At 34.8% G+C, this 16,922-nt stretch overlaps 1 protein-coding gene, 2 long non-coding RNA genes and 1 pseudogene across 25 annotated transcripts; 1 reads left to right on the top strand and 3 right to left on the bottom strand.

Annotated features, from left to right (window-relative positions):
- Positions 1-5,601: 5,601 nt before the first annotated feature.
- Positions 5,602-7,360, bottom strand: LOC104729721 (CBL-interacting serine/threonine-protein kinase 9-like; annotated as a pseudogene).
- A 1,267-nt stretch (positions 7,361-8,627) lies between these two features.
- On the bottom strand, positions 8,628-9,485 carry LOC104730155 (uncharacterized). Its single transcript, XR_002034500.2, has 3 exons — positions 9,339-9,485; positions 9,183-9,266; positions 8,628-9,035 (listed from the first exon to the last, which is right to left on the bottom strand). It is a non-coding gene; the product is annotated as an uncharacterized LOC104730155 (long non-coding RNA).
- A 230-nt stretch (positions 9,486-9,715) lies between these two features.
- LOC104730156 (uncharacterized) lies at positions 9,716-14,804 on the top strand. Of its 23 annotated transcripts, none has more exons than XR_758391.3 (6): positions 9,716-9,854; positions 9,953-10,006; positions 10,100-10,191; positions 10,288-10,404; positions 10,992-11,059; positions 14,416-14,804. It is a non-coding gene; the product is annotated as an uncharacterized LOC104730156 (long non-coding RNA). The 23 variants fall into 23 exon arrangements; XR_758390.3 differs by having other exon boundaries at positions 9,735-9,854; positions 9,950-10,006; positions 10,112-10,191; XR_015566716.1 differs by having other exon boundaries at positions 9,735-9,854; positions 9,950-10,006; positions 10,112-10,191; positions 14,219-14,804.
- A 441-nt stretch (positions 14,805-15,245) lies between these two features.
- Positions 15,246-16,127, bottom strand: LOC147939168 (uncharacterized). Its single transcript, XM_087465897.1, has one exon. The coding sequence runs from the start codon at positions 16,125-16,127 to the stop codon at positions 15,246-15,248; it is 882 nt and encodes a 293-aa protein (XP_087322023.1).
- Positions 16,128-16,922: the final 795 nt, after the last annotated feature.

Raw genomic sequence — 16,922 nt, 5'->3', positions numbered from 1 at the left:
TTTTTAGGAACCAAATTTTGGCCCGCGTCAAATTTTAATTCCCGCTGTTAACCATAGATAGCGTTTACAAATAACCAAACGCTATCTTTAATATATGCTCACTCAAAGATAGCATAAACATCAAAAACGCTATCCTTTTATGCTATCAATAGTCAAATTTCTTGTAGTGTATGTATCTGTTTTCTCTTATTATGTAGTTTTCATAACTAATCAATATATCATTAACTTGTATTTACTTTAATTGTGTAGTACCTCCCAGTAAGACACAATTTAGATGTGATGCATGTGGAGAGAAATGTGCCTGCAAGCATTGTGGCGACATTGTTGCACAGTGGGAAATCAAAGGATGGCCTAAAGACTCGCAAAGATCTCCAACTTCTAGGCATTAGAAAGAATTTGCATCCTAAAGAAAGAGGTAAACGTATCTACCTTCCAGCTGCTCCTTGGTCTCTATCAAAGGCAGAAAAGAAAGTATTTTGTAAGCGGCTGTATGACTTCAAAGGTCCAGATGGATATTGTTCCAGTATATCCAGTTGCATATCATTATATGAGTGCAAGGTAATGGGTCTTAAATCACATGATTACCATGTGTTGATGCAACAATTACTACCTGTCGCACTTAAAGGTTTACTGCCTAAAGGTCCAAAGATTGCAATTTCACGCCTCTGCTCATTTTTCAACCATCTTTGCCAAAGAGTTGTTGATATGGAGAAGATCACATCATTGAAAAATGAAATTATGGAAACTCTGTGTATGTTCGAGAGATTCTTTCCTCTAAGCTTCTTTGATATAATGGTGCACTTATGTGTTCATCTAGGCAGAGAAACCAGATTAGGTGGATCTGTCCATTTCAGAGGATGTATCCATTTGAGAGGTATGGTTTCTATCTTATCCTCTTTACCTAACTGTACTTGACATAGATTTAGCTTCTGATTAATTGTTTATTTGTTCTTGGTACTTGAATGGTTAGATCAATGAGTGTTGTTTTCAGACTTGTACTTGAATCTTATGTATGGTATTTTTAGTCTACAGTAAAGTTCTTCTAAATTTAATTTCTTTCAAAGCATTATATAATATGTATATTGGATATATATAATATAAATATCGAATATTTATATATATATATATATATATCGATCATCGAGCATAGCAAAAAATCACAGCTACATAAAACTAAATTATAGTGTTAATTTTTTGCAATGTGAAAATAAATTATAGCGAACATAAATAGCTACACTATATAAAAAGATAATACAAATATTCTGCTACTATTAACTCTATTATAGCAAAAAAGAAACGCTACTACTAACATTACTATAACAACAATATGACACTATTATATATTGACAACTAGTAATGGATCCGCGCTACGCGCGGTAGTTGGATTAAAGTGTATTATCAGTTTTGTTGTATATACTATTATGTTGGTATTGTATATTTATTTTATACTTTCGTTTTTTTGTTAGATTTTGGTTCCATTGAAATCCTCTCCGTATTGATAGCAATGATTCCTTTTTTTTTGTTTTTCTTTTAAAAAACAATCAAATAAAGAAATTTAATACTAACAAAATTAAGAAACTCAATACAATAAAAAATTACATATGTTTAAAATCGGTTCACCAAAAGAGAAGATCGAGAACCTAAAAATGATAAGAGAAGATCTATTACAATAAATTGACCAAAAGAGTTAAAAAAATATAAACCTGGTACATGAGATTTCTATTGAACAAAGAAGGAAACTATAAGATTTGTAGAGTCAAAACCTGAAAAAGAGAAGAGAAGCAAAAGGGAAATGAGGAAATCGTAAGAGTTGGAACAGTCAAGAAACGTATTACCCTTTTTTCCTTTGGCAGTGATTGTGAAAAAACGAACTAAACCTTTTGGATCTGGCACACAAGCGTCGAAGATTAAAAACCTGATGGAAAATAATAGAATTTAAATTTTTCGACATGTTATAAAATAAGAGAAGAAGAGTTAGGTAAGTGTTGATTTTCGACCATTAGATTGCATCTAATCAACGGTAGATATGTAAAATTTGGTGACTCATAGCTTAATGAATTAGCCAATGATAATTACAGAATGGCAATGTTGTTTTTTTTTTTTGAGAAGATTGTTTTATATATGTTGTTAATATTTTGGTTGTTTTGAGCTTCGCTGGCTTGTGGTTGTTTTAAATAATATTATAGTATGATGTAAGAAGTAATATATAATATATGAATTTGGAAGATGAAGCATTGAATCTGAAAACCAAAGAACCGGATTATTTAAGCTATTTTTTTGAATATTAATTGTACCATTGTTCATAAACTGTTTGCTATTTTAAATCCAACTGATTTCTCTCTTGATCCCGTATCAACGGATTTCTTTGCTTCATTCGATTAGTTATTATTTTGAGGCATTTGTTTTGGATTTTGGTGTGCTTATTATTTTTTTGGTTTTTGTATTTGATTTTGGTTGCTTATGTTGTTTTGTTTGATATTTGTAATACAGATATGTTTTGCGTTAAGTATAATTTATTTTTCTTTTTAAAAATAAAATATTAAAATAGGATTATTTGTATAATAAATTGCTCAATATGAAAATTAGTTATACTAAAGTCTAGAAAAATTCGAATGAGTTGGTATTTTGTCAAAATATGTAAATTGTTTTTTTTTTGGTTAAAACTAAATTAAATTTTAATGTGGGTATATGTATAATTTGACTAATTACAGTTAGTATTGTGTCGAAACTGTTTTTATTCAAAAATGTGTAAGAATTTTATTTTTTTTCTACCGTATATATGCATGTTGCTTTCTTTTTCTCCCAGGATCTTTTCATCAACAGACCTTCATAGTGTACACGCTTTACTTTTATCCTTTTGAAAAAATTGCATTTCAGTAGAATAAACTGTTATTGAGCTGTGTTATAGTGTCGTATGTGTTATGTTTTATTAAATCTAAATTGCTATATGTATAGAATAAAATTATACATGTTTGAAATAAAATTACTTATTTTACTTTGATGGCAAGACGTTACGTTTAAAACAGGTGAAGAATGCACAAGAAAGCAGGTGAAGAAGATATCGCTTTGCCTTGTATGATCTACAAAATCATGGCGGGGATGAACAATCTTGTCCTGTGGGAATCGATTTCGGTTCAGTGTGCCGATTACGTTAAGAACAACGTCATGGGTCAAAGCTACGCCACGGCTGTGTAGAGAGTCTCTGACGAAGCTTTGATCTTTGCCAAGACCGTGAAATTCTCCAGCAACTGTAAAGATATTTGGGTTCTTGATATCGAGGAGACCTTTTTGTCTGCATAAGATTGAGCTTTTGTTTCCGTGATCTAGATGTCGGTAGATATATGTTCAATCTTCGAAATACCATGGATTGGTGCAATATAGTTGGTGTCTTTTTCCTGTTTCCCCTTTAGCCTGCTTGTTAATGGACGAAAATATGGTTAAGGGACATGTCGAAGTTAGTGTGAATTAGTATTTTAAAACGTTACAGGATAAAACATATCACTACCTATCGGCAAACTGAGCAGTTGTTGTGAAGTCTAAATCTGAATAAAATTTGGTCCCAGAAGTAGCATTGAGGTAAAGTTCACCTGGTGAATAGCTTATCGTTAGTGGACATCCTAGTTTAAGATGCAGTAAAGGAAACAGTCTGAATTGCTGTGGGGATTTTAAATATGACATACCTCCAAATAACTTTGGGTTGAAATTAGTAGCCAACAATATGTTAGCCCCGCCTTCTTTTTCCCTCAAAACCTTCTCAAGTGAAGTTGCGTGATCGTCAAAAGCAATGAGACGAACTTTCTCCCCGCTTCCAAACAAAAAATACAAGTGTAAAAGCAATAAAAAGGGTTAATGTAAGAACTGTATTCAGCGTACACGGAAGTAGGTGTAAGTCAGAGAGGGTCAAACCTTTCAAGGGACAGGACTACTAACATCCTCTCCAAGGTCTCTGTGATTCTATTTCTATATGCCATGCTTGAACATACTTGGCCCATGACATCTAATGAGGGAGCAGAGAGGGAAAGTTAAGACGCAACCATGAGGGGGGACAACTGGTTAACTTGACAAAACAACAGAAGTGATTTTTGGTCTACAAAGGAAATTGAAGACGCCCACTCTTAATATTGTCTACATTTTTTTAGGTTGACCCATCTAAAAGCAGCGAGCTCACAGACTATCGATTATGGAACTGAGCTTCAAGAGATCTAATTAATATTGGAAGCAGGAAACATTGAAAGGTTTAAAAATAAGACAGACTTGGAAGATCAGTATTGGTGTTGGCAAGAGAAATCAACTACTCATGAGTACGGAACCTGAAAAACTCTTTTGGGAAAATCCCAAAAGACTCATCAAATTTTTCAAAAACAGTAGTTGATATGAAACATATTGAAGTAAGCTTGAAACATGAGTTTCTTATGATGACTTCAAAGTCTAACATAATATATAGGCCCCCATCACGCAGCGAGTCTTCAAATTTTGCAAGGTGGGTAACATTGATCGAACCTTGGATGACACAACTCTAGAGGAAAAACACACAAATTAGATAACTATTCCTTAATCGAGGGAGTGATAAATGAAATAGAGATGGAAGAAACCTTTTCGTCTATTGAAAACGATATTGATAAAAGGGTTTATTTTGGCCGTGTAATATCATATGCATAGTACTGTAGTACTTAGTACGCTGAATGATAACAGATGTGTAGGCTTAGCTTAACTCCTATAAAAAGTATGAATTACTCCTTAAATTAAATTTTTGTTTGTAACGATTAAAGTAGATGATACAGTGTTTGTTTGAAAACCATTTAAATGGATAATATTAAATCACAGTACTAATCTATTACAACGCCACGACAAAATTTTTACTGATTTTCTTTTTATATCGACTATTATAGATTGATTATGTTAAATTGCTAATACGCAACCAATTTATCTGTTACACATGTTTCTGTTGCCAAATCATAGTCATCTGTTTTGAAAAGTTTATGGATTTAGCAACAAAGTAGCGACAATTTTTCCAGGTCTTTTTTATCCGCCACAATTTCTTTCTAAGTTTTTATCATTGACATGGACAATTTATAGTCTTATCATTGGTTATATATACAACATTTGTGTGTGTGTGTAATATATATCTATAAAGCATAAAAATAACTTTTGGAATTGCAGTTTCTTAACCAATCCATTATTTAAAAAAAAAATCTAGATCCACACTTTGTACGTTGTTTTCCAGTTAATTTATTTTGTTATCATTGTATTCCATATCGGTATTGTGTTATTGTGAAGTGTGAATCGTTGCCACTTGCCAAAACCGTAGCCATAAAGTGACAATATTGTTTCAACTATACTCGATTAGTGAACTTCCCGACTATGACGCAACGATCCCTTTCATTTATTGGACGTTTGACTAATTTAACTGTTTGACTTGGACGTTTGAGTCAAACATAAAAGTAAGCCAAAACCGAGTTTTGAGGAAGATCGCATATGGCTAAGGCTAACTTATGGATCTATACCTCCTCCATATAAGCCCACTTCTAATAAGTTCGGCTTCTTTTTGTTAGCAATATATTTTAGTTTTGCCAACTCCAAATTTTACTAATTATTCATTATACAAGTTCGACTTTAATTTTTAAAAAAATCTGAATTGATAAACAATTTGTTATTATATCTTATTGCTTATGTTCTTCAGAGGCTGCATCAGTATTCCAGACTACATCCTTTAATCTAGATGAGAAGTTTTTGTAGAACTGCAAAAAATAATTTCAAACATAAACCAATTACTCGAGGTGTTAACCGGATCTGAACCGGATAAAGATTGAACTGAAACATTTACCTTGTGAAACTCAAGGGTATCACCGCCGGTTTTCCTAAGCTCTACCACATGCAACGATGGCGCAACTTCAAACACTTATTAAATCGATGACCAAACCAAAACAGTTAGATAAACAACAGTATTCACCAAACCGGAGTGTTGTTATCACCAAAACCTATCTTTCTTCTTACCTCTGTAGCTATGGAGAGCTGACCTTTACGACCACTTTTGTCTCCTTTCATTTTTATCTGCGATTTTATCAAACAAATGTTTTATAATGTTGGAGCTACAAAGACATAATTTGACACAGACAAAATAAAGAAGACGAACAAACAAACCTTGTAGTTGTCTTTACGACATTGAAGCCTAATGGCTTTGCTGTTTCTTCCATTTTTGACATTATCTCACTCGCAGATCGTTGAGATGTAAACCGCGTCTCTCTCTTCACAAGTTGCTGCAACACCAATAAAAGAACAGCTTTAGTTAGACTACCCCATATATGCATATGATAATATTAGACAATCGAAACAAATAGTAAGTAGAAAAAGAGTTCGTACGGCTTGCTTCTCAAACAAGTTTTCAAGACTGAACTCTCTTGAGCTAGAGATAAGTTCGAAAGCGTTCATGGATACCGGTTTCTCCTTCTTCTCTGTCACAAGACATTCCTATAGTAACAACACATGCACAGCAGAGTAGTATTAGTTGCTTTACTGTAAATGAACTACAAAGAATATTGGGAAAATGGCGCAGATGGTTTTTTTTTACCTTGGAGTTACTGAAAGCAGCATCAACATCATCTATGGTGATGTCCTCATCATCTTGATCAAATGATGGCGGCTTGTATCCTTGCTTGAACCATTCATCTTCTAGTAACTCTGCAATACTTATTCTCTGCAATATAGACAGAAAAAAGAAGTATTGTTAAGCTCTTGCACATTTTAGACCATTTGATCTTATGGTTGGCACATCTCAAGTTATGCATTCATGTAAGAGGTGCTTACGGTTACAGGGCTGGGTTCGAGAATACGCTTAATGACTCTCTTGGCACCTGGAGAGAACCATGGTGGGCAGCTAAACTCAGCCTTGCATATCTGAAGTACACCAAAGATGAGATTAAGAAAGTACTGAGGAAAAGTAAGTAAGAAGAAGCAGAGGAAGAGAAAACTTACACGTTTGTATAATGTCATGAGATTAGGCTCATCAAAAGGCAAGTAACCAGCCATGAGCACATATAGAATTACACCACAAGACCAGATATCTGCTGCTGCTCCGTCATAGCCTTTGTCCGACAAAACCTGCCCGCAAGTTAAACAAATATGCCCTCGAAATTAGAGCCTATATATGATTCTATCTTTGGAGCGCATACAGAACACTTTATATGCTTTGCATCCTCCCTATAATCTGTTGGTGTAGGCGTCCGGCCTTCAGATTAGCGAATGAAAGAACATTAGAATCCATAATAGATAATAGAAATTTCAGATATTGGAGGAATTGTAAAAAGAATGAAATTGGAGAAGATGGCGTTATATAGGAATTGAAATACCAGAAATTGAATGACAAGTAGTGGGACTACTATTGATAGAGAAAACATTAAAGGAATGATTAAGCGGAACACAAAATTGAATGAGAAGTAGTGGGACTACTATTGAAAGAGAAAGCATTGAAGGACAGATTAGGCGGTTTCAGAGGTAAACCAAACGATAACGATAGAAGGGAGGAAACATGAAGACGGGGAGGTTGAGGTCGCACAGCAGAAGACGGTGGAGAAGACATTCGTGCAGAAAGGGTTTATTTGGAGAACAAAGCAAACGGATAATGATATTTGGGCCCTGAGAGAAAATATGAACTGGGCTTGGAAACACAAAAGAAGGAAATAATCGAGAACGAAAATGGGCTAACTCGATTTGTTAAGGCCTTATTACACACATTGGTATGCTGAGGTGGCAGCACAAGGAATGAGCAAAGTCTACTTTATATATATAGACTTGTAATGGACCCGCGCTACGCGCGGTAGTTAGATTAAATTGTGTTACCAGTTTTGTTGTATATATTATTATGTTGGTCTAGTTATTTCATTTTTTTCTTCTCTTGCTACTGTTTCATCATGCTTCCTTATGTTTTCTTTTCTTGCCATATTTTTAATTTAAAAAGGTCTTGCAGAAAGGATTGTTTTGTTTGTTCTTTATATTAATAGAATTAAGTTCATTTACTTTGGTTTTCAAGGAGTTTTTTAAAAATAGTAATTTCTAATTATGATTTAGTAGTTTATGTTGTTGTTTTCCTTTTGTTGTTAGCTGTGATTACATAATTATTAATTGTCATTTTCTTGTTCAATTGTTTATTAATATTGTCATATGTATTTTGTAAACTGTTGGGCAGTATTAGGATTTTTATTATGTGTTTCATTCTCGTAATAGTTTTTTGGTCATCTTAAGGTAAGTGTGAATTGCCTGGCAACTTTGTTTATACTAAAATGTTTTGTGTTTTACCCGCTTCTTACTATCTTATCAGTTGTTTTTGGTTCTCGAGTTGTAACTAAATTTCAACAGGCTGATATATTTTTTTTAATTCAATGTAAGTTGTGTTTTTTAGGTTTCTTATTTTGTCTTTATCATTAGTATTTCCTAATCTCTTTAGTTGAGTAAAGGTTTGTTCATCTATCTCTTTTAATATTTGGCGTCTTTATCTTTGAGATCGATTGTGAGAAGTTTGTTCAGTATAAGACTTGTAGACTCTTTAATGAGAGGTATGTTTATGTGTAGGCCTTATATTTCGGGCGTTGCTACACTTTTTCTCCATTTATTTGTCATATTCTAATAAGATATTTCTTTTTAAGAAAATGAGATCCGAAAATATTAAAAGTTGACGTAGTCTAAACATACTTGTGGATAGTTAACAAAGTTTAGAAAATAACAAAGACAATAGATTCTAACAGTACAATCTTCAAGTAGCGTTTCCAGATCGTGAGGATCCTTCTACTTTTGGGCATTTGTTTTGGATGTCTTGGATTATTCTCATGTACATTGGGTCAATGTCTTCTTCGTCTACCTCGATGCGTATTAAGTAGCCTAGGTGAGCGAGGGATTTTCTGTACTCTAGCCTTGTTATCTCCTTGACATCATCATCCGCGCGACTTCCCTCACCTTGGTCACTTATTTCTTTGATTTTTGGTTTCACGTTCTTTGCTGGGAACCCACATATGATTCCTTTTGCTTCCATTGAAATCCTTTTTCTATTAAAAAAAATTATTAATTAGTTTAGTCTAGGTTTTTCTTTCTATCAACAATCAATAAATGAAATTAACTAAGGGCAAAAGATCGAGAATAGTAGATCGTTTTATTTGTAAATTATAAGAGTAGATCGATTACAATGAACTTGCCTAATGGGTTAAAGAAAGAGCAACCTGGCTCGTCAGATTCCTATTGATGAAAGAAGGAAACTATAAGATTTGTTGATCCTAAACCTGTTAAGGAAAAGAAAAGGTGAAGGTAACTGATGTAATCGTCTGTTTAGGAAGACTCAAGAAACGTAATACCTTTTAAATTTGCGGCAGAGATAGGGAAAAATGGTAGAAAACGTTTTGGATCTGGGGGAGTTGCGGCAGAAGGTTTAAAACCAGAAAGAAAATAACAGAATGAATTGTCTTGGAGTTGTTTTAAAATAAAAGAAGTAGGGTTAGGTTATTGTTCATTTATGTCCGTTAGATTGCATATAATCGACGGTAGATATGTATAATTCGGTGATTCACACCTTACTTAATTACCCAATTTAAATTATATGTTTTGGTTTTTAATTTAATTTCTTGTTTGGTTTTCTTATATCTGTTGTATTTGTTGTATTTTGTAATGTTGTTAATTGGGTTTACGGTGTTGGCCCATAAATTTCATTGAGTTGTTGGCCCTTTAGTGGTTCGATTATTTATTTGTTAATACTTATTTTTCCTGTTTATAATTTCTGGCATTGTCAACGGTATGCCGACATCCTAATCTTCCGATGTACATTCGACGTCGATCTATGAAATTTCCTCAGTTTTATTTGGACAAAAACAATTGTAAGGTTTACAACTCTATCCCCTTTCATATGCTCACTGTGTGACTTTAATGTGTTAATTGGAATTAGTATTTGTTTTTCCCCTGTTTTCTTAAGAAGAATTCAGAATACAGATCCCGAGCTCTACTCTTCAGTTGCTCTTCATAAGTTAGAGTAAGCTACTATTTCCACCCATCTCTATTAATTTCAAGAAAGTCTGAGTTTTCATACATACTTTATGTATCTTGGTTCCTAACTGGCCGCTAGCGTAATTTGAAGTGCCGTTGTTGTTTTGGCTACGGTCCTGTTTTTTTCATCATCGTTGTGGCTTCGAGCCATTTGATCTAATCGATTTACAGGTTGGTAAAGTTCGTAGTTGTAGTCACCTTGTGAACTTTAATTTTGTAGTGTTTGTAATTATATTTATGTCCCCTTCGTTTTTTCCGCCGACGCAGGATGATAAATCCTGTTATACGAACATAGGTGAAGATATAAATATTCAGGTGGGAGTATGACTTCTACTGCGAAATTGATGTCCATATTTTACCCGTCACCGTATCCTTCAACTAATGGTATGTTGATATCTTTGATTCACTATTTTTGCTGATTCTTTTCTCAATTGGTGCCTTCTAATGTTTTCTGTATTTTTATTGTCCTTATTTTATGTTTCCTGGCTACTTTTTCTTGCCTGAATTGGTGGCATTTCTCACAATTTATGTCTGTTTTCTTCATCCTTTTATTGCTATCATGTTTATCATTGTTATTTTTCTCCTTAGAAATTGTCTCTTTTGTTGTAATATTTTCAGATTTTGTTTCGGCCTCCTCATCTTTATTCTTGTTTGGCTCATTTTGTTATTGTATATGAAGGACGATGACAAACAGATTTTATTATTGATTTTGTGTTTCCAAAATTTAACATAACATTTGTTTTCCTTTTTCTCAAAGCTTCAACTAAATGAAAAACACAAACTTGATCATTTGTTTGTAGTAGTAGCAGTCTTGGCATGTAGCATTCATGTTATTGATGTTGCAGTTGATTGTTGGTTGGACTTCTGCCAATGTACTGTAGTAGCACTGCAGTTTGGGTACATTGACTCTGTGCAACGACTTCTTGATATCTTTCCAGCATTGATCACCCTTTGCTTTGTTTTCTTTTCAGCCTAGTTTCTCAAGCCAATATTGTCCTTCTGCTGTGTCACCCCTACACAACTTGACGATTCCAAAGAGGTAAATACCCTGAACGTAGTTACCTTCTGCTGCCTTTTTCAAGTGTGCCAAGCCTTCTTCTGTGTTGTTGTTGTGAAAATATTCCTGGATGCCTTTGATATAGTGTGCCTCCACATTTCCACTTGTAATGCATTTCTCCATGAGGTCTTGGTATTTCTTTAGGGCTGCTAGGGGATTGATTGCTAGCGGCCGTAGGTTGATTTTTTTGAAAACTCTGTGATCTTGAGCTGCTTTTGCAAGCTCTGGTGATGCTTGCATGACATGTTTCACGGTCCTCCTTGAAATCTGACCAACTCGAGAGATTATATCTCCAAGGATGTCATTTGGTAGTTCTTCAAGGGAGTAGGGTTTTATGTTAGTCATTTTTTGCAAGGAGTGGGTGATGGTGATGTTTATACTTTTGGCAGAGGTATTTATAGGGTGGAGTTGTTTTACTTTGACGTTTGGTTTCTTTGATTACTTTTTGTTGGCCTCCCTTTATTCGCTTTCCGTTCTCCCTTTCATATTCACGTCATAATTTTCTTGGACGTTTTCTGCAGATTCATTTATTTATTGCTTAATGGTGTGTGTAATTGGTCTTTAATATTTCTCTATTTTAAATTTAATCGTTTTAATGTTGATATGAATTTGTAGTTATTTTTTGTAGTGAAATAGTAACACCTGTGATTAATTTAGGGAATCCTTAGTCATGGTATATATATTTTTTGGTACATCTCTGTATCTAATGTATGATAACATTGGGTTATGTTTGTTTTGTTTTTAAAAAACGAAAAACATTAGTACACAGCTTTGCGACCTTTAGTAATATTTTTTGGGTGTGTTTGTTGTCCGTTGATGTTTTCCCCGAAAATTGAACTCTGTTACTTCTTAGTTTTTAAAAATAGTGTAACAAACATTCTGTGCTACTTTTTCATTCCGTAAGTTCATGTTTGGTGTGTTTTAAAATAGAGCCTCCTCTGATTTAAAGTAATGGGGTAGTCATTTGTAAGAGTTTTGCAGAATATTAACTAAATTGTAAAGGGTTCGTCTCCTTTTTGTAGGAATCTAATAAATATTATATTTGTGTTAATATCTTTGTTCTTTAATATGCTGTTAATTATTTTAAATTGTATACCCTTCAATGTTTTATTTGAATTTTATCTCTTTCTATTTTTCATCTACGCTTGATGATCTTTTCCCTTGGTTTCTTACTCCTGTTGATATTGACTAAATTGTAAATTAAGTGGGCATTCCTCTCAATAATCGAAATAGACAATGTAGTCATATTTGCCTATATTGATTCTTACAACTATTTCTCTTATAGATCAGTTGCCCTACATATTGGACAATTTCTAGTCTCATATAGCCAAGTGATAATACAGTGATGGTGGTAAATGTGATTACATTTAAGTTGGTTAATTTCATCTTCGCCTCTAAATGTTTCCAAACAAATAACGCAGTCTTCCTCTTCCTCACTTTTGCTTGGTGTCCTGATAGATGATTGTAGATTGGCAATGACCATCTCATTTGTGAGAACGGGGTTTCCCTGGAAGTTGTAATCTTTTACTGTGAAGTGTATAAGGAAAGTCCTATTGCTTTCAATTTCTGTTTGTAAAACTGCGCCTAGAAATTGCATGAACCATCCTGTCCTTCTTCTTCCTTCGTTTAGTGGAACTGCATTTCTTGCTAGATGGTATAGTAAGTTACCTCTGAAGTGTGCTTGCGTTGTCTCGTTCGCGTTATGTGGGTAAGGTATGTAGACCTCGGTTGGTTGTTCTCCCGTCTGTGGCCTTTGGAATGATAGGAGGATGGATATGTCGCTCAGTAGAGTGGTCGGCACAGTTTCATATGAGAAAGTATACTCCCGATTTTGGTTTGTGGCCATTTTCCTGCTTTTTTTGGTTTCTTGTTGTGCCTTCGCTTATACTTTTACGATTAAAGTATATTGTTGCCATATATATAGATCTAGTCTACTCGTTAGTTAAGAGTCCTCCATTAATGAGATTCTTACTGTTGGATGGATCTCCATGGATTTTTCGACTCCCGGGCGTTTCTAATAGCTGTAATGGTGGATTCGTGTTTTAAAAACGTATTTTAATTCAGGTGTGAACTTAGTAACCGATTTCAAGATTTGGTTAATTATAAAATATTTTTCTCTTACTATTACCTTTTAATTATAATATTTCCTGTACGTGTGTGTCTTATTTTAAAGGGTTCAACCGCTTCATTACATTTTTAAATTGTTCCCAGTGGTTTGATTTATGTTCTATGCCTTTCGTTAAGAGTAGCCAGTGCAGTTTCTGTCTTTTTCTCAAGGGTTTATAAAGTTTTAAATTCCAGTCTTTTTAAAACTTTGTAGATAAGGTCAATCTTTTATAGTGTAGTGTCATTCTCTTCTGAGAAGTGAAATATTTTTCCAAGATTTTCTTTGCATCCATGGTTTTTCATTTCTTGATGTTTATTGTACTACTTACTTGTTACAAAATTAATTGTAATTGAGTTTATAGATAGAAAATGTTATTTCTCTTTTATTTAAGTTTATGTTGTACTTTACTCATATGTCGTCCTTAGTATTTGCTTCTAGTTTTTAGACCCTTATCAGCATTGCAAGTGTACTTTATGTGTGACAAAAATGTTGTATGTCCACCACTGTTGTAATGGTGTCTTCATTAATAGCTCGTATTTGAGGTAAATTATATTTTATGTTTGTTCAATATACGAAGGAAGTAGGAGCGAACCTATTCTTTGCGGATATAAATATTTGGTGATCTCTAGATTCTAAATTTGAAAAATGAAAACAACTTTATAAAAGACTTGTTATTGAAAATTAAGATTTATGTATTTCAGACATTTGGATTTCAAAAACTCTTTTTCAAATACGGTTTACAAACTTTCTCATCTGTTTGTAGTAGTAGCACTTCTTGCACATTGTATCCATATCGTTAAGTTTGCATATCTTGTTTGGTTTGATGTCTCTTATGGATTGGAAGTAGGTGGGTTGCATGATGATATTGAAACCTTGGAGTGATAATTTGATATTGGTCCAACAACGATCAGACCTTGTTGTTGATTTAAGCCATTCTAGCTTGTCCAAATATTGTTTGCCCGTGTCTGTTTCTCCCCTGCACATCATGAGAATCCCATATAGATAAATGCCTTTTTCATACAAACCTTCAGCAGATGCTTGGAGATGATGCAGTCCTGAGGGTGTGTTGTTGTGGAAGAAATACTGTGTGACACCTTCGATGTAGTGTGCTTCTGCATTACCGTTTTGGAGACATCTCTCCATTAGTCTTTGGTAGTTGTGTACTGTTGCCAATGGATTCATGGCCAGGTCCTTGAGGTTGAGTTCTTTGGAAACTCTTTCATCCTTGCAGGCTATTGCTAGTTCATGAGAAACTTGGAAGCACTGACGAACATGGTTGCGCCCAGCTTTTGCAACCCGGGAGATAATCTCGCCTAGAAGATCTTGTGGGAGGCTTTCTAATGGTGCTAATACTTTGGAAGGTGGCATTTTTGTTCGTTTTGGTGGTGTGACTTTGAATAATGTTGTCTTCGTGAGATGGGATTTTATAGTTAGCTAGTCCTTGACGTTTCATTACTTTTAAATTAGAGTAACGAATGTTATTGATTTCTTAGTGTTAGTGGCTTTTAATTACTATCATGATAGTGCTGATAGTGGGGAGTCGAAGCGAAATGGAGGTTATTCGCTTTGAATGTGTAATATATCAATTCTATTATTATTCAGATGGGCTTGTTTTCATGATCGTGGGCTTTCATCGTACATTATATTTGAACAGTGTTTTCGTTGATGTAATCCAACAAGTTTGTTTGAGGTCTTTATTTTCTGGTCTTTATATATATATATTTTTTTTAAATTAATGGTTTACGCAAGATAAGTGGGTTTTAGATTAGAATAGTATTTAAATTAGATACTTGTCAATAAACGATAAGAACTTTGGAAAATAAGCGAGAATGTATTAAACTGTAAATATTCCTTTCTTTATACAAAATGGTTTTGTAGGTTGGGACACTCTTCGTAGGTATAGATTGATGACTCTTGTCTTCGTTTAGTCCCTGAAAAGCAATATAAAGCATAGTTAGAATATGTGCCCCCTATATACAATAGTAGTTTAGAAACCAGAGCTGTTGATATTGTACATTGTTGGTGTCCTGTATAATCCATTGGTAGTTAGTATTGTACCTTTTAAGTGTTTATGTTATTGAAGACTTCTTTGTAGACTATATTCATGACCCCTCCAGTTCCATTCTTCTCTGCTGTTGCATCTAGGATTTTCAATCCAGTATTAGAGGTTACACGGGAAAGAGCGACGTACAATTGGCCGTGTGTGAACACTGATTGTGGTAAGTAAAGAGCGACTTGCTTCAAACTTTGGCCTTGACTTTTGTTAATAGTCATTGCATAGCACACTCTTATTGGGAACTGCTTCCTACGTAAAGTGAAAGGATGTTTGGTGTCATTTGGAGACAGAACAATCCTTGGGATTAGTACTCTCTCACCAACATGAGTTCCTGTGAGGATCTCCGCCTCTATTATTCTTAGACCGAGTCTGGTGACAATTAGACGTGTACCATTGCATAACCCTTTCTTTTGGTTAAGATTTCGCAGGAGCATAACTGGGACGCCTACTTTCAAGCGGATCTGATGGTTTGGTAGGCCGGGAAACTCTAGAGAGTTTAAGTACTCGACTGTGTATAAGTTACTCAAGTCTCCACCTGGTGCCACCTCTGTTTGAAGAGAATCTGCGCTTAAATATTCCTTGGTGTCACCTGCCACCTTGGATAGCTGGTATTCATTGATTTCACGGACTGTCTCATTTCGAGGAGTTAGAATTGCTCTCTCAGTTAAGTAGTTGGCTTCCTTGAACGATCTACAGAACCCTGGATATGCAGCAGTTGAAATCGCTTCAAGTTGGTTCCCCGCGGGTGGTAACATTAAACATTCTTCAATTGCTATCCTACAACCGCCACTATGATCTTCAGGGTTTGTGGTTGCGGACATAGAGTTTCCATCTCCCACTTTTAAAATCCAAGCTGCAAAAGCGGCATCAGACTTGTTTAGCCTCATGTTTATTTTGAGTTTGTAAATTTGGCAGGCAGACCAAAGATGAGATCGATTTAAAGAAGCTTGTACGGTGTCCTGGCGACTCCCTTGGGGTACCACAGGTAAAATCTGTCTGAAATCTCCTCCTAGTAGAACTGTTTTTCCACCAAACGGCTTGTTTAATGCTGTTTCATCGTCTAATGCCATCAGATCTCTGATTGTGCGATCAACGGCTTCAAAGGCGTGTTTATGTGCCATGGGGGCCTCATCCCATATTATTAACTCTGCCTTTGTAATTAAGGTAGCTAGCATTGTTCCAGGCTTGATATCACAAGTTGACCCTTCGTGGAGGTTGATTGGAATTTTGAAACGTGAATGAGCCGTTCTTCCGCCGGGCAATAGTAGTGCGGCAATTCCAGCAGATGCGACAGGGATAACAATCTTGCTTATTGACCGTATCTTGGCTATAATTGTTTTGTAGAGGTATGTTTTCCCAGTGCCTCCTGGTCCTTGTAAGAAAAATAGTCTCCCTGCGTTATCTTGAACCGAATTCAGAACTGCATCGTAAATTTTTCTTTGATCTTCATTCAAAGTTGGGAATAATCTGCCATGATCAATCTTCTCTTTGTCAATATCAACTTGCAGGTCTTCTGTGAAGCAACGTTGGCTGATTTTTTGAAGGATTGCCTTATCAGGCACAGGCATATCTTGGAAATGAGTGAGAGACTTGTCATTCTCCATTAATAGCTCCTCAATTTCAATCAAAGCATATTGCTCCAACTCTTCTTCGTTTAGGTTTAGGTGTGTGAAGTGGAAGAC

The sequence above is a fragment of the Camelina sativa genome, chromosome 9 (genome assembly GCF_030686135.1).
Source record: "Camelina sativa cultivar CO46 ecotype springtype chromosome 9, ASM3068613v1".
Lineage (NCBI taxonomy): Eukaryota > Viridiplantae > Streptophyta > Magnoliopsida > Brassicales > Brassicaceae > Camelina > Camelina sativa.
This window is presented reverse-complemented; position numbering and strand designations above follow the sequence as displayed.

Excerpts from the sequence above, each read along its gene's own strand:
- LOC147939168 (XM_087465897.1), bottom strand. The coding sequence starts at position 16,127 with ATGAGGCTAAACAAGTCTGATGCCGCTTTTGCAGCTTGGATTTTAAAA.